Genomic DNA, 27395 nt, shown 5'->3' with positions numbered 1-27395 from the left:
CGAATTTTCTTTTTTATTTAATTTTAAATTGATCATTTTCATTATTATTTTATTCTGTAAGAAAATTATTATTCTGTCAGCAAATTATTTACTTTTGAAAAATTTATTAATATTCTGTAAGCAAATATTCTGTTTATTGAAAAGTAAAATGTTATTCGTTTGTCAGCAATATTTAATTTTTGCCAGCAAAATATTCTGTAAGCACATTCTTCTATTCTCTCATCAAATTCTTTTATTCTCTCACTAAATTCTTCTATTCTGTAAGCAAATTGTTATATTCCCCCATCAAATTCTTCTATTCTGTAAGCATATTTTTCTATTCTGTAAGCAAACTTCTCTATTGTGTAAGCGAACTCTATTCTGTAAGCAAACTTTTCTATTCTGCTCAAAAATTATTTAATTTTGTCAGTAAACTCTTCTATTCTATAAGTAAAATTATTAGTTTTTTAAAAATAAAATTTCTATCTGATAAAAACCACAAATAATCCCAACTACGGCCCTTGATGTCGTGGCGCCATTCATTTGACCGCAATACAAAGTTCTTTTGGTATGGTAGCTCCAAAGTGAAACACAACCATCCAACGAAAACACATTCACTCCTCAGTTGCTGTTGAGTTTCCGTCGAGAGAGGTTTATATCATTTTGTTAGCTTCTCTCTCTCTCCACTACCGTGAGAAAATATTTGTAACCAAATTGGAGCAATATTTTCAACAATTTTCCTTTTAACTTTTTTTTTCAAAGAGTTTTTCCTCTAATTTTCCATTTCATCGCTGAGAGTGTTTTTTTTTCCATCAGTTTCGCGGGAAATTCTTTGGCTACGCCACTGTGTGTTGTGCTTTTCATGAGAAAACGAATTTATTTTTAAGTTTTTATTAACAAACCTAAAGGGGGGCGCACAAAACCTGAAGTAAATGAGTTTGAAAAGACGAAAAGGGAATGCTATTCCTTCATTAAATTAACCACAGCAAAAAAAAACCAACTAAAAGTGCCCAAATTGATGTGAAGAAGTTTTTAATAAATTTTGTAGTAAAATTAAGTTTAAAAATAGAAGAAGAAAATGTTGTGCAAAATGCATGTATCTGTGACAATCATATTTGTTGCCATGCTGGCCGGCAATATATTTACGCCGGTATCATCGTCCTCTGCCAAATTGGAAAGTGAAAATGGAATTTCCCTCAATAGAGCACTCAAACGACCCTGGAATTCAGACAACCTTTCATCTGGTGAGTTTATTGCTATTTACTCTTGTTTTAAATTATATTTTAAATATTTTTTCTTGTACATAACTTGTTGACATCATTGCATTCATTTATTTGTCTTTAGTTAAATAATTTCAAGAAATTCAAGAAATTCTTCTGAGAAGTATGAAAAAGAAAGAATATTTTCGTGAAATTGGTTATGCCATAAAAGGTGAAATTATGTTTTACCTTGGTGGATGTATCATCCACAGGAGGGGAGGTTTGTTGAAGAAGAAGAATTTAAAAAAAAAAACTTCTCTTTAACATTCCCTTCGTCTTTCCGCCATTCAGTTTTGAAAAATTGTATTTACAAAAAAAAAGAGAGAGAACCCCGAATGTAGAGAATGAAAGACGGCGAAAATGCACAGGAGCATAGAAAAGTGAGGCCTAAAAAAAGGGATCGACCCTCTCTTGTTTGAGCACTTTGATGGCGCCAAAGTGCCAGAGTAGTCGTCGTCTGGCCGCCACAGATAAAATTGTATAGAGAGAGGGAGGCTATTTTCGTTATTGACTGCAACTCCAAAGACAACAATTTCCTATCTACCAAATTAGACCTTCACTTATGTATTGCCTTCGTAGCATAATTTTTCTCGTTTTTTTTTTCATTAATATGCACCACATTAATAAAATATATAGGTACCAACCGAAAGTTTGAATGATTAGGAAATCATTTCGCAATATTATGAAATGAATATTGAATATTCATTGTGAATTTTTGTTATCTTAAATATATATTTTGTTATCTATTGTTTGATAAATTCGAGAAGTTGTAGTGCTCAAAAATTCACTGAAAGCATAGACGAGGCCGGGATAGAGTCGCGATCGACTTTTGTAGGTAGGTACTTAAGAAAGTTGAATTATGTTTTCTATCATTGCTTTTAACACGTAAAAAAAGAATTATAAAAATCTACAAAGAATAGTCTTATAGGGAATTTTATATTCAAATTAGAAAAAAAGTTATTTGTAAAATCTTGCACAATTTTTGACATAATTTTGCTAAAAATCTTGATAAATGTTCAGTACATAAAATATTTTAAAAATTACTTTTTCATGGCCCATGTAGAACATAAAGAGGCCTAAGACCCCTTAAAAATTTAGGCAAGATTTAAAATAAGCATGAAAAGGAAAATTTAATGGATTTTCTGAATATTTCTCTATAATTTTATTGAATAGAAGATAAATGACGAATTTGGGAGAAAACAACATTAAACAAATCATTAACATTTTCTTTAAAATAAAAGCACATTATAGTGTTAAAAAGAATAAATCTTATGTTTTAAGTGCAAACTCCTGTTTCTCACTGATAACGAATAAATGATAAAAGTTGTGGAAAGATTTTTTTGTGGTGCTTAAAATGGTTGTTTTCTCTATATTGAAAAGAAATGACTTTTAGAGAGTTGTTTTCTTGTTGAAGTATGGGTCCGATTGGAAGTCCCATGAGATTGGGAAGGAATGAAGAAAGATGGAGAGAGAATTGAGGCAAAAAAAAAGGATCTTAAGTGGATGGTTGTATATATAAAACAAACGAAAGGAAGTAACATACACTCAGAGAGTAGAGATAAAGTGGCTTTTAGCGTATCTCTCTCTTCAAATGTAAAGTTTTAAGATTATTATTCATTCCATTGGGGATGACACTCCAGGTATTCTCTGTTGTGCCTTATTTTCCATCATTTGTTGTTGCTCTTTTAAACTCCACATTCTCCTCTTCACTCAAGAGCTCGAGTCTCCTTCTTCTTATCCAATGTAATGTTTTTTTTTTACCTCGCCTCTTGTCTCCCCATTCAGCTTCCATCATTATACTTTGTTTCAGTTTTATACACACAACCAATCCTCCTTATATGACACACAAGACACATTTTAATGGCATTAAATTGACTCTCAGACGGTGCGCCGATTAAATTCAAAAAACATCACCATATTGCTGGGAAAGGATAAAAACCATTAACGTGGTATGGAGATTAAATATTTCAGGAAAAATTTGTAGTTTACACTTTGTGACTTATGCCAAACATTACATACCTATACATTATGTATATAATGTCTGCTGAATTTATTGACAATATATATAGGTAACAATGTGGTGAGAAAAATAATAAACCAAATGAGCAGTTCGACAAATAGAGAAATATGTAAATGAGAAAATTCCCACACTCTTAGTCCACTGGAATTCACATATTGTGCGAATTAGCCTTTGCACAAGAGAGTGGGAAAAAAAACATCTTGGCGCCGGATTGCGAAAATGTAGATCAGTAAAAAAAAACGAATAAACTGAAGACAAAAAAAACCCGAATTGTAGACATTATAAAGTGAGGTAAACCATATTGCAGGTGTGCCAAAAGGAAAAAAAAGAACCTGACAGAAGCACCCAATTAATCCAATATAAAATGAACGATTTATGAATGAGAATAAAACCACTCCAACATCAATATAGGATTGAGCAATACAAAATGATATTAGGGGAGCGCGTGCGATGCACAAAAAACGTCTTGGGAATGAAATAAAATGAAAGAAAAATTGTAAAATTAAATTTAGAATTTTACATGAGTGAAATCCGGATGGCGCCACGTCGATTTGCAATTTACTCATAAATGCGGGAGAATGTTTGCCATTTATTTACTCGCTTCTCTAGAGGCGCCTGACATCTCAAGTTCCTCAGAAATGTGAGGCAGGACAACATGAAGCAAAGTTCACCTGCCTCGCATACTCACATATGTGTCGTCTATTTTCACTAAACTATTTGTTCACTATATATAATTGTATATGTATTTTAATGAGTCTTTTAACTTCTTTCGCTTTCTTAAGAAAAGAAAAAGGATCTTGTTCTTTTTAGAATTTATAAAAAAAAACGTTAAAGATTTTTAAGCAAGAATTTTTGAAATGAGATCTTTTTTTTTTAATTTTTGAAATCTTCAAGATCGAAAGAATGGAATTTTATATTTTATATCAAAAATTAGACCATTTTTCCTCATTCCTTAAAATAAATCATCAATTAGGTTTTTTTCTAAAGGTAAATTTTCCGTGGATGAGAAAATTTCCTGAAGTGTTGATGGATATTTTGCAACACATACAGACGTGTGAGTTAAAAAGCACGAAAGCTCTACCTATAAATATCGAAAATTCCAATAAGAAATTCACTTGTTAAATGTATTTACGTTCACGTTAAATCTTTAAAGCATTATATATGCATTATATATTACACACAGGAATGTTGAAAATAGTCAATTTGTATATTCTATATATTTTTCTTAAGTATGTCAAGAGCCGTTATTCGCAGTTTTATAACCAACATTGCGAGATGTTGCCCGTTTGACTCTCACACAATACCTGGATGATGCAGAAGAAAAATTATACATTCACTTAACCTTCATCTCGTCGGTAGTTCCATAGGAGATCGCGACCACGGCGGAGAGAGAAAAAAAGAGATATAACAATAAATAAAGTGTGGTGGATTTAGTTTTTCATTTCATTTGCTCCTTCTTCTCACACCAGACATCATCCTCATTGTACATAATATTGTTATTTGCCACCACAAAATGTTCCGCTATGGTTCAAGACACCGTTTCACCTGTCCGGTGAAATTCACATAATATATGTATATTGTACGAAAGAGAAGGAACTTGACAAAATAAATAAAATCAACCAGACATTTTTGATTATTTAAATTAAGACGAAGGAAAAAGAAACGGCTTTACTTTCACGAAAAAATTATTAGTTGGTATACCACAATCGTGGCATACCAAGTATTCTTCATTAAAAATGTCTTTTCATTTGTATAAATAAAGAAAAATTTAATTCGTTCGGTCCTTACAAAGGAATTTTTAGTTTGGAGAAAATAATGTAATCCAATCCATGTGAGAAAATGAACGAAGAAGCGCACACATTAATGTAAATATCGACAGACAAGAAAATACAAATTTTATTTGTAGCTCAGCTCTTAAGCGGAGAGCAAACATGCAAAGGAAATTTATTTGTATAAAACAGTGGGAAATAATTACAAGTGGCGCCTCGTTGGCACTTCCAACACAATATTTATTGTATATACACATACAGAAAATTATTCTGCAATATTACCGTGACTATAGTAACACAATATGATAACTTTTTCTATCCATTTTTATTATTACCGCAATTCTCTATACGTGAATGTGATAAAGAATAATTCGATATAGATTCATTTTAATCCTTTTCAGGAATTTTTTAAAGGAATCTAATGATTTATTTGCAAAAAAAAATCCTTAAAAATCTGAATTTTATAGTCAAGACACATTTTATGCTATAAAATTTTAGTTTATGTGTAGCTCAAATTGCTATAAAATTGACAAACCGCGTCCTCATCTTCTGAAAACGTACTTGGTGGGGAATTTCGAAAGCTTTGAATTTTTATAGCTATTGCAGATCGATCTTTAAAGTCGATCTTATAAAGTTCTGAACTTAAAAAAAAACGCGCCGTTCTTTAATTTTATAGCAATTCAGGATCAATCTTTATTTTTTGGTTTGTGCCTAGAATGCTATAAAAGATTCATTTAATACTTAAAAAATAAAATGGGTACAAATTTGAGGTAACTTTTAAAATTTGAAATTTCTAAAAGAAATTAAAAAAAATCTTTATTAAAGAAAAATTAAAAATCAGCATACTTTTCATAAGCAATGCGGCGTGTCTTTTTATCTTTAGTTTGGAACACCAGTTTGTGGTTCTTTTTCATTACTTTATTTCACTTTCATTGATTCACAATGTTCAAGTGTTCGCTGAATTCAATGGGCAACACCAGGTGAAAAAAAACTACTTGCAGACGGCAACCAACAACCAACTTTACATGGAAACTCGTTAAAAATGTTGATTGCAGAAGAAGAAAAAGACATGATTGAATTTCAATATTGTCTCAATGAAGAAATTCAATGACGAAATAAAGTTGTTTTAACATCGAAAGAGGGAACAAGAATAAATAACAAGAAGATTTTTCTTTTTTTTTTCACTATTTAATGTTTAATTAATATTTTGGAGGGTTTATTCAAAAAAAATTAAACTTTCTTGAAGAATATCTTATTTTTCTTGTTAAACAGGTGAATGCGATATGAAAAGTAAGCATAATATTATACTAAATAAAACCTCTAATAAGATAATACATCACGACTTTCTGACAAAAGAGTGAAAATTAAGAAATGGACGATAAATGGGGAAAAATCATCGGGGGTGGTCTACTCTGGGTACTGTATAGAGCATAAAATAACATAAAAGTATGTAGTATCATACCACACACATTGCTTAAATAAAAATCCAACACTCTGAACAATAAATATATATGGAGCGTTATGTAACTAGATAGGAAGTCGCGTGAGTAATCTCGCGACAACACTTTGCAGAGAGTGGAAGTTCCGCTTTAGGCTGTGCAGAGTGCAATCCGACACTCCTTGGCAAACCTCAATGGGGCGCTCTTATATGTTGTATACACATTTAGCTGCAATTCTCTCGTGGCTTGAAGCATCCAATATATGTATATGGAATTTACGGATTCTCCTGAATTGGAAGACCCATTGCAGCAGAGAGTTGAATGGTGATGGTACAGGGTGTGAAAAGCACCAGAAATGGCCACGAAACGGTTTTTATTTAATGCTACAGAAGCATAAATTCCACTTTGTACTTTCTTGTTTGTCCCCCATTGTGTATGGTGCCCTCCATCGTGACTCCCATATTGCCATCAATTTATCGGAATTCTTGTGTGTGTCTTCATCATCTAGTTTCATATTTTCTTTCGAAATGGTAACACAATGCTAACTACTTTCTTCAATATTTAAACAAGCTACCACGGTTATTTACATACATTTACCAAAAATGTACCAAGTTTACCTGAAATAACATAAAAAAACATACCTATGCGTGCAAGATGTTTCAATGCCTTTATGTGAAAAAAGAATATTAGAAACAAAATCAGTTTATAAACTCTAACGAGCTTGATTAGCACAGTCTTGCTGGAATAAATATAAAAAATCTATGAGGTTCATCATTCTCATGCATCTCGACGTTTGGAATTTAAATTGTTTAAGAATCAACGTGGTTGATGACATCATTCCGTAAATAAAAAAAATGGAACTGATAAGGTAATTCATTTGCAGTGTTTTACAGATTCTTTTTTGTTCTCAGTTCTCACCTCTATTTGGATTAGTAATGATTTCTGAGGATTTTTGCAAAAATAAAGAATTTGCAAAAAAAAACTATAATTAGCCACGATTTAATGAATTATATAGCTAATAGTTTTGGTGGGACACACAAAGCTTTCATGTATTGTGAAATAAAAAAAAATAACTACATAGTTGAAATGTAAAGTAACAAAATTGACGCCACCCCGTCCAGACAACCGACAGAATTGCAGCAATTGGCGCGACACAATCGCGAATTGTGTGTATTTTATTTTGTATGCCGCATGTAAAAGCCAACACTCTGCAACAGCCATAGCAGCAAATAAAGTGCCATCATCAGGGACGTATTTATCAATTTGCGGCGCCAATTGACTATATGTAGTGTGTAATCTTATCTCTGCACCATTTGGCTCTTATTGATATTTCTTTTTTCCCCTCAACATACACATAGTTGATTCCTCTAAATAATATTGAATCATGTTTGAAGTTTATTTGTCTGATCATTGCATCTTGCTGAAAATTGTTCATGAAAATTCTCTCTCTGTGTACATAATAATGTTATGTATGTACATAAATTAGTTGGTATTTGTAGTACTACTTACCGAGTTATTTAAAATTTTTTCTTAACTCCTTTTTCTTTTGGTTTATAAGAAAAGATGGTAAAGAGAGAATTATTTTAATGAGTAAAAAAGACTTATAAGCCCATAAGAGATAATTATCGAAAAGCTTCGTGCTCTGTAATCTGCATTTATGCCGGCGTTGTTCATCTCTTTATGTTATTTCCCTCCGCCACTTTTTACTTGTCTTTCCTTCTTTTTTTTTGTTGTTGTTCCTCCTCTATACCTTCGTCTCATTCGTCTCATTCCCACTCACCCATAACCTTTTTCCTTTTTACCCCACCCCTCCCTTGTAAACCATCATCATTATATTCATTAAAAACAACAACACTACAATTCTTCTGCAATGTCTTTCTCCTCCAACTTGTATATATTCTTTTACCTTGCTTCACTTGTTTCTCAAATGAATTTTCTTCAACAAAATGTTTCTTTGGGATTTTTTTCTTCTTTCTTCTCTCTTTCTTATTTGCAGTCCACCAAGTTTATGCGACAAGTCACTCGCTTTATATATAGCCCGTTGAAAATTGTAATTGTGCTGCATGTTACAATACTTTATACTTTATATACATACATTGCCGAGGCTTGTGTGGTATGCCAAAAAGAAAAGGCATAAAGAAGAAAAACGAAATGAACAAGTATTTTGCCTTTTCATGAAGTTGTTGCTCCATGTTGTTTTTCTTGATTTTTCATTTAGCTTGTTTCAATTTAAATTTATTAGCTTTTTTTTTAAGTATTTTAGTTCGATTTTAAACTATTAATACTTTTAAAAGCAAATTGAAGGGAAAATAATAAATATTATGACAAAGAGGGAAGGATTGTAGGGAATTTTTGCCCCTATTTAATTTCCAAAGGAAAATGCAGAAAAATATATTTAAAAAAAAAAGAAAGAAATATCTTTGACAGTTGTACAATCACTCAAAATGCATATTAAATTCAGTACTGAACTGCATACAAACTTTTGATGAAAGCAGTATTCATCACTTCTTTACACTTGCCCATTTCATTTATGTTTAATACATAGATACATAGAATATGCAATGCAGTGAAGGAGTAGGTACATAATTTTCATTTTTGTAGGGTAGAGTGGAGTAGTTTTGGTCAGTTGTTGACTTGAATTGAGATCTTCTATAAGACCAAACTAATTGTTTTAAAATTATTATTTTACATAAGGATTTCAAGAGCAAAATTACTCCACTTTACACTAATTTTATTTCTTTGTTGTGTCTTTTTCCCTTGGCAATCTTCTTCATTGTCTTATTCCTCTTTAGATCATCTTCTTAGTCGTTTTGGAGATGCTTATACAAACCCCCTTGTGCTGAGGCATATACTATGGTGTAGTTTTATTGTGAAATATTCCACGGAGGCAGCATTTTAGTGTAATGAGAAGCCAAAAAAGAAATCCAAGTACTTTGGTATTTACATAATACATGGGGACCCTTCTCTCTCTCTCTATCTGTTCTTCCTTCTGCACTTCAACAACAATTATGTGAAGAAGATTTGAAAAGATTACCAGGATAGATGGAAATATTCGTAAAAGCTGTACTGCTTCTAGCTGGTAGCCTATGTAGGTAAATTGAATTTTCAATTAACTACCAAAGAGTCAAAGGCCTTCTCCAAATTTCAGCGACGTTTTACTTTTTCTAAAATTTTTGCAGAATAAAACTTTTGAAATTATAATTTTTTTGAGGATTCTTTTAGTCAGCAAAAGGAGATATTTCGGCAGACTTGTAAACAACTTTGAGGTGGAATAATTAGAAAAATGCACCAGAAGGAGGATTTTCTTTCAATGCTTTTACCCTCTACTTTGTTAGTCTGCAATAAATTTGCCGTTGAAAGTTTACATTTTGAATAGAAAAAAAAGAAGAAGTAACGTACATGGATGATCAGAAGATTTTCACACATGAATTTGAACTAGTAATTATAATATTCTTTGGCGATTAACTCGTGGAAACACCGCATGTAATTTCTCCCTCATTCGGAATTGTTTATATTACACACATATAACATGTCTGGGTGGTAAAGAGTCAGAGAAAGACTCGCGCATGAAATTTATTCAAAAGGAAATCGCTCCTAACAAATTTTTCCCTATATACACGAAAAATTTACACCATTTAAGCGCCGTTTCGTTGGTGTAGAATTACCCGAGAAAGAAATGAATGAGATAAAACTTCGCTTCATCCCATATCTTTATTGTATAAACAGACAAATCCCAAAAAAAGGTGAAAAAAGGGTGAAAGAGTCATAATTTCTTAAACGTGAAAATTTGGTGTAATCCCCAAAAATACTTTAAAAAAAATACTCCTGCAGCATAAATACTTGAGCCTGTACTAACTATGTATACACAGAGAAAAGATAATTTTTTTTTGTCGGATGTACAAACCATGGGAAATGGAGATAGCGAGAGATGAAGAAAAGATAAAGAAGAAATGGGACAAGAAAAATTTCATGTGTGTTTATGTATGTACAAACAAACAAATCTCTGACAAATATATGATCACAAGTTGTTTACAGGTTTAATAGACATGAAAATCCAATTTGAAAATGCTACCGAAATGCCCCTTTTCTTCAATAGTTTCCACACACACACAGGCGGAGAGAAAATAAATAAAATTCATCAAAAGAGATAATATAACCATAATTGAATTAGAATTAGGGATAGACTCTGTGATTTTAATTCTTTAACTGTCTTCATTTTTTTTATTTAGAAAATTATTCTTTTCTTTCATTCAATCATTAGTAAATTTTCCCAATCTAAAGGAAAAATTCAGCTGTTGAAAAAAAAAACTTCCAATCAAAAGATTCTTTTCCAAAGACAAAAACTTTCTACGTTTAATAATACTTATTTTAGAGGAATTTAAAGAGAAGAATATTGGAGGGAATTTCAAGACAAAGAGTGGCAATAATGATGGCAATATTGTGATGAAATAATTCACCCACAGAACTGCTTGTTCATCAATAAGTAACACATCTTACCGCCAAGAAATGTTTCTTGGAACGCTAAAATTTTGATCAATTTTTAACCATGACTCGTCTGTTTAACTTTTGATTTCCGGCGAAGGTAAAATTACATATAATTAAGTCTCAAAAGGAACATTCCGAAAGAACACAAAAATGCTCATCTTATGCGTGAAAAAGAAAATAAAATTATTAAGCTTTAAGTTGAAATTATGATTAAATTTTCTTTATAATCAAGGGGGGTTTATCTGGCGAATATTTGGAATATTCTAGCGAATCGTCCAAATCTTGACAAATAATCAGACTGTTGAAAAATAATCTGATTCTTGTGATGAATATAAAAATAATAGTTTTCAGGATTCACTGAAATTAAAAAAAAATTCCAAAGCTTCTTTTAATGTCTTTTTAATCCCATTGTACCTTACATTGCTTTTTATATTAAAATATATTTCTATGTGAAAATTCTAATTAATCAATTAATATTGTTCTAATTGTCCCTTCGCTTCAGGACGAACAAACTGAAAGGATTGAAGCAAAAAACAATCCTTTCGGGAAAAATTCAATTCTAATTTGCAATTCTATTTAAAAAGTAACTGAAATTCTAAGCCTTGGGTGAGATGGTAAAATCAATTGAGACACAAGCCCTTATGGCTTTCTTTTCTTCAGTGTGAAAGAAAAGTTTCGAGCGATATTTGCGCATTTTCTCATTGAGCACAATGTAATTTTTAACATCATTCATTAAGTAGTCAAAACGCAATTTTGAGCTGATTAATTCAAATTCCCCCACTTGATCGCCACAATGTGATCCGGACATTGCGTAGGAGAGCATATGCCATGGTCCAGAGTCATCTTTGAGGAATTTCTCACAGTGCAAATACGTGTGGTATTCCACGGGATTATCATTGCACTGCCCAATTGCTTCCGTTGGGCACTGAAACATCGTAATGATGAGCTCTCTCTTGGTCAAATCGAGATGCTTAACTTTATACGTGCCATGGACTGTGTCACAAAATCCCAATGAATCACATTCATAGGAAACACTCGTTAAATAGACACCGACATCGTCTAAATTCACATCGTCACAATTTTGGAAGTTGGTTATATTTATCTTCTAGAAAATAAGAAGAAGAGAAAGAAAATATATGAGCAATGAGATAATATAAACTGCTCCACATTCACTCAAACTCTTTGAGCACTCACAAAGCTTTCTTGACTTTTTGCACAACTTAAAAGAAATGTTAATAGTAAAATATTTTCAATACAATACGTCTTCATGATTGTTTTCGGGATAAAAGACAAGAAATTACTAACACTTGGCATGATCATTTGCATCTCTTTTAAATACTTTTTTCTTGTTGGGAGAATGAAGAAAAATCTCTCATTTTGCATTATATTGCATTTCCTGTCACAATGACCATTCATTATGCATTCCGTGCTCGTAATAAATATTAACAAAGACAAATAATTTCACGCAATTTGTGAATTTGCAATTTAATAGGCTATACAGGTATTTGTGGGATGATTTAACGAATTTTTAAGAGATAATTTTCAACATTCATCTAATTATTAAATTTGCGCTTTAATATCATTTTCCCTGACTCTTAGGAATTTTTACCTTAATGCACTTTAAGCTCCACAATCCTCACAATCAATCAATAGGATTATGTGAAGCGGCATAAGAAATCAAGCATATTTTACAATGCTCTGATTTATCGTGAAGATGTCACGAGACACAACAAAGTCTATTTACTAGAATTTTATTTTATATCTCATGATAAGAATGTTTTGATAAGTATAGTTTATTCGATTCTATTAACTCAAAAAAAATCAAACAGTAGCACATACCAAGAAGATAATGTTCTTATCGTTGCTATTTACTGAATTATGGAGTAGCTTAATGCTCAAAGAAAATCCGAGAGATTCTTAATTCAATCGTAATTCGGGTTGCATCTAATGCTGAATCTTGGAGCAAAAAGCAACAGCAGAAGAGACTTGAATCACGAATAAGGTACAAGTGGTACAAGAAAATAAATATTTCACCTTGCTGTTTGGCATTTAAGAAGTCAACATATCTTCATCTCCTTTCGCTTATTGTGTAATTTTTCGTCTTTGCTTTTAACATCACCACAGGTCAATATAAAAGCCACAGTTGTGACAAAATATTTATAAACACTTTTTAAGAAGAAAAGTAAAGAAAATCAACTCGAAGACGCAAAGAAAAGAATTTCAACGTATAAAAATTTTTCTTTCAGAATAAATTAAAAGCAAAAAATCTCAATTTTTGTGCCCAAACTAATTTTCAAAATTCCCCTCAGCTCCTAATCTTCCTTATGCGAGTGTAAAGTTTAGTAATATTGCATGGCTTTGTAAATTTTATTTGATTAAATATGTGTGACAATGTTGGTTTCCACATTTACCATCAAGTGTGTGTAGGTATATGTTCCCCATCGTGCCAGCATCAAAAGAGAATCTCTCACTGCCGCGGAAAATATCAAACATAACATAAATGACTGGAGGAGAAGAGTTTTTTCTTATATTATTTAAAAACTAGTTAATTGACACTAAAACTGCTACAGAATCATAAAAAAAAACTTACGACTCAAAGAGATACCTTAGAGATAAGTAAGAGGGAGAGATATGTTGGTGATGGAACGCATGAAAGCATTTATAACGACTCATTGTGCAATAATTAAACGAAAAGGGAATATTGCGGTGTCTTGCAAAATTTTACTGAATATTTTGTTATTTTATGCTTGTGAAGACTTCATAGCGGTATGTTGAAGATCATAAAATAGTAGGGAAGACCGGGGTTAAAAAAAGCACTTAAGGGTTTAGAAAAAGCTCAAAATATCATATTTCCCAAATAAATAAAGCGAAATGTATAGCTCATTTCTTTATGAAATTTACTGCCCTATAACTCTTTCCCAGATCATTTTGTTCTATCTAGCTAGAAAATATGATATTTTAAGCTTTTCTTAAACCATTAAGTGACTTTATTAGCCCCGCTTTCCCCTACATGGAATGCATTAACTCGACATTCTATCTTTGACAAATAAAATTCAAAAGAAACCTAATTTTTCATGAGAACTCAATTTTGTAATTAGTTAGGGGAGAATGAAACAAATTTGAACATTTAAAGGTTTCCTAGATCTATTTTCACGCCAAAAATGTTAGTAAAAACAAAATGTCAAGGAAACGCAAAATGTTAAATTAAACGTCAAAAATTTGTTGAACGTTTCACAATAAAACAGAGATGTCTAACTTAGAACAAAGAAACATACAACATAAGAATAAAAGTACAACTTAAAAAAAACGTCACAGTTAGAACGTTAGAGAAGAAACGTTATCCCTTATAGAAAACTAATTAGAAAATGTCAAACGTTAGAATAATTGTCACAATAATATCTTTAACGTTAAAGAAGAACCTTCACATCTTTCTGCTGGGAAAAGTAACGTTAATCGTTGAAAAAAAAATCAACCGTCAAAGTTTGGAGAAAGAAAAACATTAAACGTTAAAAAGGAAACCTCAAAGTTTGTCAAAGTTACAAAAACGTTAGAGAATAAACAATAAAACTTTTAGGAAGATGAACGTCTGAAAAGAACGACAAACTTTAGAAAAGAAACGTCAAACGTTTGAATAATTGTTATAAAATTCATCTAAAACGTTATAAAAGAAACGTCAAACATTTTTTTTTTAAAAAAACAATTCAAATGCATTATTTGCAACAAGTAGGATTCTATCAAAAAAAAGGTCAAATTCGTATCAGTCTCCCCTACGCCATACTTACCTACCATAGACATATTTGGGCAGTGACTCACCCTGTGGAATTTCTCAAATGATAAGACAAAAGCCCAAATCGCTTTTTCGGGATTTTTTTTTTCGCAGAAATCATTTCCACAAAATTCCATTTCTGCCTCATATTTCATTGCACATCAATGAGATTGATTTTTCTTGAAAATATTTTTGAATTTTGTGCAGAAAAAAAGAATTGAGAATTTTGCAAAACTATACTGTGAGTGATGTACGTCACTTACGCACAAACGACCGTCTTGATGGCATTTTTTCATAGCTTATCATGAAAGAGGCATTATCAGTGAATCATAATCATTTGAGATAGTGTGAGAATTTCGCCATATTTCAAGTCATCAACATCATCAATTTTTTTTAATTCACTTTGTGGATAGACGTCCTTCTTTAATGTAATGCTTTTATCTATGTATTGTTGCAGATGATATTCGATGCTACTGCAATCTCCCAATCTGCATAACAACGGGCTACATGTGCAAAACGGCAGCCACAGGTGGTTGCTTCAGTGAATTCAAAGAGACGGAAAATGATGATGACTTACCAGCTCGACGTGGTTGCATGGAATTGCTGGAAGACAAGTGAGTTGTACTTTAAAATTTATTTTCATACAGCTACCACATTGCATAAAATGCCATTCCAATTGCCCCGGAGTGCAATACTTTATTGTCCCCATTCTGCATCAAGTACAAAATTTCCATTAAGTGCCCGCCAATTTGGATCAATATATAATATTTTTAATTATATATTGGCGCAATTTAATGATTTAAATTCTTAAGGAAATTTTTTTTTGTCTAGAAAACTTCTTTTCTTTCTATTTTAAGACAAAACTGTCACACATCTGTATAGATATATCGCGACGCAATGTGACAACACTTAAAAAAGCATTTTATCGCAACCCATTGTGTTGTACATGGTTGTTTTTTATCGGCATGTTTTACTTACTCAAAGATATAATCTCCTTTGCGGCTAAATTACCTTTGTCTGTTCAAAAAAAAAAAATAGGCAAACAACCTTTTAGCTGTGATTTCTTTTCATTGGAGACACATTCATATCAAAAGAGAATTAATTGTTATGACCCCAAGATAGGGAAAAGATCCATTTTATATGCCACATATTGTTAAATCAAAATATTTCAATGAAAAGTATTCAGTTTAAGCATAAAACGTTCTAAATTCAAGCCTAAAAAGATTTTAATTTAATTAGAGAAGAGTTTTTTTAAATTATTTTAGTCCTAAAAGAACTCCGATTATGGATCAAAAGCCTAAGAAGTACTTTATTCAAAGCTTGAAGAATATATTGAATTCAACCCTCAAAAGTACTAAATTTCGGTTTTTAATTCTAAAAAGCTTAGATTAAAAAGAAGCTAAAAAAATTATAAAATCAAGCAGAAAAAGGTACTAAATTCAAGCTGAAAAAAGTCATTCAAATTTTAATTTTAAAGCGAACAAAGAATATTTAGCTAAAGCCTAAAAAGTATTAAATTTAACTTCGACTTAGTAGTGCATTTCCTCCAAGAGTTAATTTATTAGAACGCCATTAGCAATGCCTGTAATCTTTAAAATAACCCCTTATGTCGGTAAAAAAATTTATTTTCATTTTTCTTTTGCAGCAAACACACAAAGTGTAATTTGGAAATTGGGATGCATCATCAATTTAAATCTTCATTTACACTCCTAATGTGCTGCCAAGAGGACATGTGCAATCACATTGATAATCCTGATAATAGGAGATTTAAGTCTGATCCACGAATTAATGGAGAAGGTAAATATTTCAATAACAATTTTAAAAGTTATTTTAGATTTTTTTTTCTATTTAAAAAGAAATCATAATTGTAAAGTAAATAGTGATGCACAAGACCCCATGTAGAGAGAGGTCATCATCACATAATATCGGGTCATATGGCATCGAAGCACTTTTATCAATTTTTGCCATTTTATTCATACTCTCGGGCGCGTTTATTGCTCTTTGCAACAATTTAAATGCATACAAGAGAATCGTTGGAAAAAAATACTTGGTATTGGTGCTGATGTGGAATATCGACTAATTAATCAATGTACTATAAATATCACAACAAGCAGCTCAATTTTATTATAGCTTTCTTTTCAACGTAAGAAAATATTCTTTTGCACCTTTCACAGGAACAGTTATTATTATTTTAACAAGAGCTATGGCATTGACTTGTATGTACTGTACAATAATGTATGCAATTAAAATCATTGTTATGAAATTATTAAATTGGAATTCTATGCAATCAATTGGCTTAAGAAAAAAAAATCTAGGAAAAAGACAATTAAAAGTTGCATTATACACCGAAAGATTTAATTCTTAATTGAATTTAAAAATTAATTCTAATCTCAATATTTTTTTTAATTGAAAATCGATTAGAAAAAAATTCATCTTGGTCTATCTTGAATTTTTCATTGAATTTTTAACATGTTACGTAATTTTTATGCACACACAGGTGTTTTATATTTATACATTCATCGAATTTAGATGAAAGTGGCGTGAGAAAAAAAATGTACAGTTTTGCTATATATGCACGCATAGTGCCTTTCATTTAAATAAAAGAAAGTTTTACAGCAACAACGAAGAGTCAAAAATTTGAGCTTTTTTCTTTAACCCAAAGAAGATTTGAAGCAAAAATAGAAGAGGGACAATGTTTTTTTCTTTAACTCTCAACATTCCATATTGGCATAATTAATATACCAGAATTTTCGTTTCTCCCCATCTGCCCATCAGTTAATGAAAACGAAAGAAGAAGCACAAGAGAAAAAATATGGAAAATGAATAATTCCACCAGAAGAAGAAGAAAGAAGAGCGACAAAAGAGAAGAAGCATTCTTGAAGAAATCTCCTGCTGTTTTAGCTTATTTTTCCATCATTTGTAGATTATATATAAATCCTGATATACATACTTATATACACATAAAAAAAGTATTTTAATAAACATCCTCGAGAAATTTTAATATTTAATATTTAGGAAGATGTGACCACAGAAGACAACCCGTAGAGTGAATTTATTATAACGATTCTATAAATTATTTTACAAACTAATTAACCATATAGCCACACAACACACTTAATTGCAGGGGGTAATTAAGAAGCAGTTCAAGAGGAATTTCATAAGCAAAGTCTACATAATTTTTTTTTTAATTTATTTTGCTTCAAATGAAGAGCTGCAAATTCTAGAAATTTATTTTATTGCAACTTGTTGTTAGCCGGAGGAATTTAAATAAATTCTCCTTATTATTATTTTTGTATGCTTATTTCATTCGAATTAATGTTCTTTGATTTCATATTTTATTTATACTTTGTATCAGGTTTAATTTAACTACGATAAAATATATCTTCAGTAAAAATGCAAAAATGCTTCAAATACAAGAAAATGAGTCTATTCATTTTTATTCGTGTCTTGAAATCATTCAAAACCTTCTAAGGATTTTTTTTAAATGTTCAAAAATTAAAAATAAATTATCTTTGCCTCCTTCCCAGGTAACCAAAGCAGAGGAAGTCAATCGATGGAGGATATTCATCATTCACTTCATGAGACTGATACGAAGGAATTGAGGCCAGTGTATCCCGCAAGTGGGGACAATCAGGATGAGGTGTGGTTCAAAGTAGCCACAATTGCCATCACCATTTGCGGTGCCATCATCCTCTTCGTCCTAATTGCCACGGCTATCCGTATGCTACGGAATGATGGTCGTGGAGGGGATACAGCATCAAAGTTGGGCACAGGCAGCAGCCCCAATTGTGCTGGACGGAAAGTAATTCTTGATTTTGGTGATGCCTACAATCAAGTGTACGGCGGGAGTTCCCATGGGAGCAATATTAAGCATGTGCCACTCCTCAAAGTTGACGATGGGCTACCACCGTCGTACACAATCTACCCCCCACCAAATTACCATCAACTGCAGAATTTGCAGCATACGCCAAAAGTGAGTAGTGACTCGAAGAATGAGGCGCAAGCAAAGAAGAATCAAATAAAGAGCCTGGAGTACACCCTGCTGCCACAGAGTTGCCATGAGGGTCAACAGAAGCCCATTAATACGGAAATGGGCATTAATCCAGCATACCGAGACGTGAATCTCAGTTCATTGCCACAGGGACGAGCTTGTCCGGAGATGGCAATTGATAATAAAATGTACGAAAAGGACATGCTCACGAGTGTTCCCACCAATTGGACGAATAATTCCACCACCAATAATTCGTATGGAGTGTAAAATTTAAATTATAAAAAAAAGCCAATTTAGCAACAACAAGATACATAGATTCTCCCCTTTAACACGCCACTTTTGCCATCATAATCGATCGAACCAACTTATTGCGCCCCTTTGAATGCAAATCATGGCAAAACTCCTATTTTTCTATGTAAATACTTTTTATTTCTCAATTGAAACTTATTAAAAAGTTTTTTTTTTTGTGTGCAGAATACAGAAAGAAAAATAATTGGAATTCTTGTAAATAAATGTATGAATGTACAATGCAGGAAAGAGAGATTTCTAAAAATGATCTTAAAGAAAAATTCCCAAAAAAATGCTGGAAAAAGTGACGTTGTGGGTGTCTTTTCGACAATTTTTTTCTCATTTCTGAGTGACAAGTACATAACATTTTTTTTAAATAAAAAAAAGAAGATCTTAGAATAAAATTAATTATTTATCGTATAATTGAAATGGAAAAAAATATAGCAGAATGAGACTGTTTATTTGTAAATGAACGAATAAGAAAAAAAATCTTTTGAGAGTTCTCTAAATCTTCGAGATTTCATTTTTAATTTTTTTTAACAATATAAAAAAAAGAATTCATTACATCACACAGAAAAGAAAATTATTTATTTTTTTATATTTTCATTCACGAGCATTCATTTTTTTTACTTTCTCTTAATTTTAAGTTGAATTTTAAACCTATTTCTAGACAATTTTTTATTTCATTACATCACTCAATTGCCAGTTTATGATTATAGTTAAAAGAAAAACGAATGAAAATGTTTGAAAAGAGAAATTTTTTGAATGAAAAGTGAATCAGGAAAAATTTCTCCCAATCAGGCTGTGAATTCAATAAAGGCCTTGGTCATTTCTGTGAATTTCTGTAATGTGTAAAATCTCCAGCAACTAATTAATATTTACCCAAACATTTATTAACAAAAAAAAGAAGAAGAAATTGCAAGACAGTCAAGTAAAAAATATAAAAAAAATAAGTATAAAATTCAAAACAATATACCTATAATTGCCAATATTAGAAAATAGAAAGATTTTTTTGTAAAAAGAAAAATAGTTTCTTTTACATAAAAAATACAAGAATAAGAATGAAAATTATTAAATGCATGTGGCCTTTTTTCAATAAATAAAAATAAAATAATATATAAATGCTCTCCTTTTCTCCATTATAGTGACTTACTAATAATATCAATATCTATATATACAAAATAAAATATTAAAGAGAACAATACAAAGAAAATGAATTTGATAGAAGAAAAACAAGAAAAAAAATATAAAAATTAAAATATGAAATTTCAGGAAGAAATTTAAAGAACTTGTGCCTAAATAAAACTAATTAAATGAGCTTTTGTGGCAAAAATTCCTTTTCTTTTTTTTACAGTTTTTTTTTCTATGTATTCATCAAAGAAAAAGAAACATAAAAAGTATGTAGATTTAGCCACAAAATGCAATGTGATATTCGTATAATATTTGTTTTAAATTAATTCACATGCTCCACAATTCTTCGAATAATTATGCAAAAAAAATGAGGGAGAAGTAAAAACTTTCAAATTGCTGATTTTTTTTAAAAATTAAATTGTGCCAAAGTTGTTTTTTTTTAATTCTCTGAAAAGAATAAAAAAAACTAAAAGATCTTTGGCACTATATTCTCAGCATACGCGTAAATGTATGTATAAAAAATATAATAAATAAATTAAAGAATGAGGAGAAAAATATTCTAGTTGGAGCATCAGTGAAATTGAATGAATAAAATGTAACATTATTTTCATTGTAGATTTTTTTATATAAAATATTAGAAATTTGTAATGCATTAGTAATATTAAATAAAAATACAAAGAAACTCAAAATAAAAAAAATCTTTATCCACATACTGCCGGGGAAACTCAACCGGAAGGACACAAAGACCCAAAAAGAAGAGGAAAATAAAAGAAAATAATTTGATGACTTCATTTTTTTTAATTTCCTTACACAATTACATTTCAATGCATTTTTTTTCTTGTAATTATAATTGTAGTACATTTTTTATTATTTACTAATGCAGTGGTTCCTTATTTTTCTTATTTACACGAAATAATAAAGTCCATAAAATTCCTTTTCATTCCTTCTTTTTTTTCATCTCTTTTTAATAATTATATTCAAAATTTAAACGCTTTTTATTTGTCTTTCTAAATACGAAGAACATTGTTTTACATTGTAGGCGTGCGTCTTCATTTTTTTTCTTTTAATCCTTTGCTTGTTTGATAATTATATAAATTGTAGAGAATAAAATTATTTCTCTTCAGCATATTGTTTATCCATAAAAATCCAACATAGTAAGACATACTAATCGCATTAAAACATGGCTCATGGGGAAAGAGGGGGATTATCGGAAAAGAGCAGCAGATAAGCTTTCAAGATTTTTTCTTTTTCTTAATTCAAATATTTATTACAATTTTATTCTTTTCTTTTTAATAATAAAAAGGGAATCTCAGACACTTTGCAAGTGAAACATTTTTTTTTCTTTTTATAAGAAACAAAGATTATTTTACAATAATAAATTGAATTAATAGTAATTGTGTCGTGTGGGAGGAAAAGAAAAATTCAATGAAATGTGGACAATAAGGACTCACATGGTATTTCAGTGCATCGAAGAGGGGCCACATGCTGGGCAGAGAGAGAGAGAGAGTGAGAGATGGGGCTGTCCTGTGTTGGAAATTTACTTCTTCTTCCTGTGGGTCCTGCGTTGGTCCTTCTTCGAATTTGCTGGATGTTATAGGGAAACCATCTCGGAGAATGACTTGAGGTATGCTTCGTGGAGCTTTTTCACAAATTCCGGATCATTCTTGATGAGATACGTCATGGCTTGTAGTAGTTGATTCTGCGTTAGTGGCTCTGGCTTCTCTTCCCCGGCAATGATGGATGTGGGGGATGTTGCACCAGCTTTCCGGAACATTGTTGGTGGCATTAGTGCTGGTTTGATGCTCGATGATGTTGAGGAATTGGAGGCATCTGCTCGCTTGAGGAGCTGATAGAGATCATCGGTGTCTTTGTCACTCGGTCGCGTGGCTGTACGTTGATTTGCCGACTGCAGTACAGATGCCCACGATTGGGGCAAACTCGTGGCAGACTCTGTGGCAGCAGCAGCAGCATGTGGGGACGTGGCACTCCGTCGGAGGATATTAGCTACACCATTCTCCTGACGTTGTGGCGATGCTGGTCGACCGGCAACCATATCCTGTGGCGTCACGGCACGCTGCTGCTTCTCAATGTGCTCCACGGAGTGTGCGGGATTGGACATGAGACGCTGCAGCAATGGTGGCTCCTTTGCTGTGGGCTTTGCTGCAGCCGCAAAGAAATTCATCACACTCTGTGGCGTTGCATTGGCGTGCCCCACCGTCTCCTCGGGATGCTTCCTCTGTCCCCCACCATCCTTCTTCGTGCTATTAGCCTTATCAAAGTCCTCCTGTGCCTTACTCAGCATCGAGAAGATATTCACGGACTTTTGCCGCACATCCGTCTCCGTGGCGTTCACCTCCATATCCCTTTGCTTTTGACACTCCTTCACGTACTTCAAAATGAGATCAGCCACACGCTCAAGCTCGTTCTTGTTGTAGAACCAAAAGCCCCGGATGCGCGAGCGTTCGTTGCGATACAGGAGGAATGGGGGTTGCGACTGAATCTCCAAATCAGCCGTAATCGGCTCCACGAGTGAATTGGTGTTTAATCTGTTGTTGATGAAAATACTGTGAAATGGCTCCGCATTCCTTCTGTACACAAAAAATGCTCCCTCCACGTCTGTCTTCTCCCACTCGTTGTCCTCGTAATTGAACGTATAGAACGCTACGTGTGCCGATGTCTCCACAATATCCTTTGCGTACGGATCAGCTCTTTTCACAGCTGCCAAATTCATACGCAATTCATCCGCCATTGTTACTAAAAAAAATCACACTGACATTCACCCCATTAAACCATCCCCAATGGATTTTCTCTGTGTATTTCTCCCAGGAGAAATACATTCAAAAAAATTCTTAACGAACTTATGAGATTTCAACGACCCGCAGAGAACGTTCCAGTCAGGGGCTTTTAGAAGTTTATTTCCGCCCCACCCCCCTTCTTAAAGGTCTTTAAGTCGATATTTAAACGAATACTAAAAAAAATACTAAAAAACACCTGAGAACAGACTGCAACCGATTCTTTTCCTACATACGAATACTAAAAGACATTATTCTAAAAATACAAAATTTAATTTTCTAAATGAATTTTTCTATCTTATTTGTACATTTAAATCTATTTTTTTCACTATTGTGTATTCTGTGGGAAACGTTCCAGGGGCTGTTAAACTTAATTACCCTAATTACCCAATTTTCCCCTATAACGGTTTATGAAACTCTATGGCGCCCTCAGCCTACTATTTCATATCTAATCTTCTGTCTAATCATCCAAAACGCTGAATTGGCTAATTCCTTTTGGATTTCTTACTTCACATTGAGTGCGTCCTTATTCATTTTGGCCATTTTGGCTTTTCAATTGAAAAAAACCTGCAAAAAAGTAAGTAGGCGTTGTCTAAAATTTTTACTTCTTCAGGTAAAAGTTGCAAAGATTTTGTTTTCCACATCTTTTTCTTTCTAAAAGAATGCAAAGCAGTGTCACTGTGGGGGAACCCCCGAAAAAAGGAAGCAACAATGATCGCGTGAAGTACGGGGAGAACCCAGATGTGAAATTTTTCTTCCCGAACAACGGTGGAGCACTCCTACTTGCTGAAAAGGTCAAATTCGCGAGGATCAGTGAGATTTTCCGGAAGCAACTACCAACATCCAATGCGGAAAATGGTGAACGTGTTGTGATCACGGATATTTCCTTTGAGATATTCAACAACGTGGTGAAGTTCATCTACGGTGAGGAACTTACGATCTACGAGGAGAATTACCTGGAAATCCTCTACATTGGGAAGAAGTACTTCCTGTATGAGATCATCCACAAAGTCATTAAGTTCATTTACACCTTCATCAATGCCGACAATATGGCGGATCATTTTGAATTTATTGATAAATTCGACATTTCCTCCTTGAATGACTTCATGAAGGGAATTTGCATTTCATCTCCCTTGGTAGTAATTCGAAAGCTGACCAAATCAATCCCACATAAGCGGATTCTTCAAATTATCCTGGAATCTCCGTGTCTTCCGTGCTCGGAGTATGAACTCTACCAGGCAATTGTTGACACGTACTTCAGGAATGTCGATAAGGAGGTGTTTGATATCTCCAAATACATCCGAGATGAACTTGGGAAGCTCATCTTCTTGATTCGTTTTCCTACAATGACCAACAAAGAGATTATTAATTGCACCAAATACCCTTCTTTGCTCACTAAAGAACAATCTATGGACTTCCTCCTTTGGATTGAGGACAAAATCTTTACGGATTCCCTTCAGTATTTTTCATCTGTGCCAAGGCTCAAGTGCAATTGTCAGGTTAACAAGCCAATTCCAAAGTAACCTGTATATTAGAAACAAAACTTACGAATAGCAAGGAAACAAAAATTTAAAATTACCTTTTCTATCTTTTCTTCCTTATTTTGAAAACAAAAATTATTTGAAAAACCTTCGTGAACTATGATTAACTGATAAAAAAAAATGAATTTAAGAATAAAACTTCAATGAAGAAGATCCAAGCCTCAGCTGTGAGAAAAGAATAAATATTTTCTTAAATAAAACAACAAATTGCATTTTTCTTTCTCTTTTTTTTAATATCCTGTTTGTTATGATAATTGTATTTTCTTCGCACGCACATTCATCAGTTAGGTAATAATTTTGTCGTAACCACTGAATTGGAAGAAATTTTATTTATTTTTTTTTGTTTGTTTTTAGACAATATTTCCCTATACTTCTTGTAATCTCTTAGAGCTCTTCTTCCAAAAAAAGGGTTTTTTTTCTTTAAAACAATTTTTAAATAAAAAAAAAATAAACGCGAATATCGCTATATAGGAGTATATATAGCTCTATGAGAGAAAACTGAAGAGAAGACAAAAAAACAGATCTAACAAATTAACTTGAGGACTAAAAGAACGTACAATAAGATTGTAAAATAAAATTTGCACAAAGGGAAAAAAAAAAGAATTAAGAAGAAAATCTCGCACCTAACTATAGAGCTGGACCAGTGAAATCCTCATCATCACAATCTGAGAGAAATTCATCCGTTGGATCACAAATTCGATCCATATTTTGAATATTTGCTGCCATGATCCTCAAGTTGTCAACACCAGTCAGTAGTTGTCTGTGAGATGAGAAAATAAAATTAAAAAATTAGAAAAGGAAACCTTTTTTGTGGAATTTTCATTTGTGCTTTACCGGAGATTATTTTCAGCGCTCTGAGCTGCCTGCATAAGTTCCCGTGAGAGTTGCTGAGATCTCGACATTCGAGCAAATGAGCGTACATTTGCTGCTGTACCGCTGTTGCTGCTACCCCCAACGGCTCCTTCCTCCTTTAGCGTCTCATTCTCACGCCGTAGTGCCTCAACTTCAGCCTGAAAAATCATTTAAGGTAAGTTTTCTTAAGCAAAAGTTTTTTCTCAAGCAATTTTAAGAAAAATTAAGACATTCGTAAGAAAAATTAAAGAATCTTAAGAAAACTTAAGTTCACCTGAAAGAAGCAACTCACCGTTAATTGCTTAACTTGCTGCTTTAGCTTATTTGCTAAGGACTGTGCTGCTGCTGCTCTCTTCTACAAAGAAAAGAAAACAAAAATTTAGAAAGAGAAATAAACGTAAAAATTAAAAGGAATTATTGTGCTTCTTACATTGCTTCTATCTAGATTCTCTTCAACTTGTTCCATGCTTTCAGCCAGTGTTGCACTGTACTGAGTCTCTGTGTGCCTCATACTCTCCAGTGTTCGCTCGAGTTCAGCACTCTGGCGCGTCTTCTCGGACAATCGTCGTCGATTGTCATCCAATTCATGGCGCAATCGTTCATTCTCCAACCGAAGACGCGCAATTGTTGTCCCAGCACTCTCCTCGGGGCTATCCAGATGCGGCAGATCACTCGTCACATCCGCTAATCGCCCACTGTGAATGGGTCCGTCGGACAGGAAGTCCGGCAGGGTCTGTATCATATCTGCGGGCGGCTGATTGGCATTCCCAAAATCATGACGCTCCGTGAGATCGAGGGGAATATCCGGTGGTGGTGGTGTATTGTGCCCAAAACGACTCCCTGTGAGATCCAATGGGATACTCGATGCACTACTCGACACGGGTAGATCAAGTGGGATTGTTGGGCTATTGCGGTGCAATGGACTACGACTACGTGGGGCGGAGGATGTTGTGAACATCAGATCAAAGGGCATGTCTGATTCGGCGGATGGACGTGAATTTGTGTCATTCACCGCAAATCCGGGGATTATGTCGAAATCCACGGAGAGTGGTGATGTATTTGGGGAGCCACTGCTACCGAGGGCAGAGTGATTGTACAGCTGCTCAATGATGAGGTGATCCTGCACAAAATCCGGTAGAGCAGCTGAAAATTCGGAATTCCCCAAACGATGACCACCACCCCCCACATTTGATGTGGTTGTATTCCGTGCAGATGATGACGGTACAATGGGGCTCTTGCCACGACGTTCCGGACGTGGGGAATTTGGACTTTCAATGTCATAATTCGAGTAGGATCTCTTGCCGAAATTCGAGGATGTTGTCCCGATGGAACTTCCTGGAATAAAAAGAAGGAAAAATTCACAGAATAAAGCAAAGAAGAATGTGGGGGGAAAAGCACAAACTTAGGTCATCGGTGTACTCCGTGAGACTGGCTTGTGAGTCAAAGGATGGAAAGCGCGGAGATCGCTTCATTTTGGGGATTTCATTGGTGCTCGTGGACTGAAACACCTTGGGACGAGCTCCGAGATTTGATGAATTCGACGTTCCTGGACCCCGGTTCGTTGAACTTGAAATTCCTGCATTGTCGCGATTGAGAAAGTGCTTCAATGAGAAGGGATTTTCATCCTTCTTAGGTGCCTCAGCAGCTGGACCTGCAACGCAAAGAATTTCGCGCACATTAACAAACAGTTACAGCTTCCGGAAAATGTGCAAAAGATGCATTTTCCGTGGAAGAAAAGGTGTGTTTGATGTGAAAAAAAGAATTTTCTTCACCATTGTTTTCACCACCACAGAAACTTTCGCTGTTCTCCTCTTCCACAGTCCCATTTACAACACCATCACTATTCCCCAGGACAGATAGCAATTCATCCGGATCTTTGCCAGTATTCTCTTTGGCCATAACTTAACAAAATTCACCTTTTCTTGTATTTTTTCTCAATTTTCAATAAAAAATTACGTTTTTTCCTACGCGCATTGATATTTCTTCTTCTTTGTCGTTTTTTTGCTTCCAAACTGTCAAACACACAATCGCCATTGCTTTCAATTTTTCCCGCTAGGGCGCGCGTAGGAAAAAAAATTGGCGG

General features: G+C 33.2%; 4 protein-coding genes across 4 annotated transcripts; 2 read left to right on the top strand and 2 right to left on the bottom strand.

The window, feature by feature from the left end:
• Nucleotides 1-560: 560 nt before the first annotated feature.
• LOC129794632 (uncharacterized) lies at nucleotides 561-20825 on the top strand. The gene is made up of 4 exons (XM_055835427.1): nucleotides 561-1223; nucleotides 15175-15331; nucleotides 16363-16514; nucleotides 18245-20825. The coding sequence occupies exons 1-4, from the start codon at nucleotides 1058-1060 to the stop codon at nucleotides 18973-18975; spliced, it is 1206 nt and encodes a 401-aa protein (XP_055691402.1). The 5' UTR covers nucleotides 561-1057; the 3' UTR covers nucleotides 18976-20825.
• An 80-nt stretch (nucleotides 20826-20905) lies between these two features.
• LOC129794633 (mRNA-decapping enzyme 1A) lies at nucleotides 20906-22906 on the bottom strand. The gene has a single exon (XM_055835428.1). It carries the CDS (start codon nucleotides 22874-22876, stop codon nucleotides 21719-21721), a length of 1158 nt encoding a protein of 385 aa, XP_055691403.1. The 5' UTR covers nucleotides 22877-22906; the 3' UTR covers nucleotides 20906-21718.
• Nucleotides 22907-23316: 410 nt separating this feature from the next.
• On the top strand, nucleotides 23317-24667 carry LOC129794631 (uncharacterized). The gene is made up of 2 exons (XM_055835425.1): nucleotides 23317-23496; nucleotides 23581-24667. The coding sequence occupies exon 2, from the start codon at nucleotides 23582-23584 to the stop codon at nucleotides 24440-24442; it is 861 nt and encodes a 286-aa protein (XP_055691400.1). The 5' UTR covers nucleotides 23317-23496; nucleotide 23581; the 3' UTR covers nucleotides 24443-24667.
• LOC129794625 (uncharacterized) lies at nucleotides 24668-27324 on the bottom strand. Its single transcript, XM_055835417.1, has 6 exons — nucleotides 27085-27324; nucleotides 26715-26963; nucleotides 25743-26647; nucleotides 25605-25667; nucleotides 25295-25470; nucleotides 24668-25220 (listed from the first exon to the last, which is right to left on the bottom strand). The coding sequence occupies exons 1-6, from the start codon at nucleotides 27209-27211 to the stop codon at nucleotides 25088-25090; spliced, it is 1653 nt and encodes a 550-aa protein (XP_055691392.1). The 5' UTR covers nucleotides 27212-27324; the 3' UTR covers nucleotides 24668-25087.
• Between the last annotated feature and the right edge of the window lie 71 nt (nucleotides 27325-27395).

The sequence above is a fragment of the Lutzomyia longipalpis genome, chromosome 4, assembly GCF_024334085.1.
Source record: "Lutzomyia longipalpis isolate SR_M1_2022 chromosome 4, ASM2433408v1".
Lineage (NCBI taxonomy): Eukaryota > Metazoa > Arthropoda > Insecta > Diptera > Psychodidae > Lutzomyia > Lutzomyia longipalpis.
The sequence above is the reverse complement of the archived record's forward strand: the minus strand, read 5'-3'. Positions and strand labels throughout refer to the sequence as shown.

Bases quoted from the DNA above. Each gene is read 5' to 3' on its own strand.
- LOC129794633 (XM_055835428.1), bottom strand. From the start codon at position 22,876: ATGGCGGATGAATTGCGTATGAATTTGGCAGCTGTGAAAAGAGCTGAT.
- LOC129794625 (XM_055835417.1), bottom strand. From the start codon at position 27,211: ATGGCCAAAGAGAATACTGGCAAAGATCCGGATGAATTGCTATCTGTC. The intron at 26,964-27,084 runs GTGAAGAAAATT...TTTGCGTTGCAG, and splicing joins CTGTGGTGGTGAAAACAATG to GTCCAGCTGCTGAGGCACCT. The intron at 25,668-25,742 runs GTAAGAAGCACA...TTTTCTTTGTAG, and splicing joins AGAATCTAGATAGAAGCAAT to AAGAGAGCAGCAGCAGCACA.
- LOC129794631 (XM_055835425.1), top strand. From the start codon at position 23,582: ATGCAAAGCAGTGTCACTGTGGGGGAACCCCCGAAAAAAGGAAGCAAC.
- LOC129794632 (XM_055835427.1), top strand. From the start codon at position 1,058: ATGTTGTGCAAAATGCATGTATCTGTGACAATCATATTTGTTGCCATG. The intron at 1,224-15,174 runs GTGAGTTTATTG...GTATTGTTGCAG, and splicing joins TTCAGACAACCTTTCATCTG to ATGATATTCGATGCTACTGC. The intron at 16,515-18,244 runs GTAAATATTTCA...CCTCCTTCCCAG, and splicing joins TCCACGAATTAATGGAGAAG to GTAACCAAAGCAGAGGAAGT.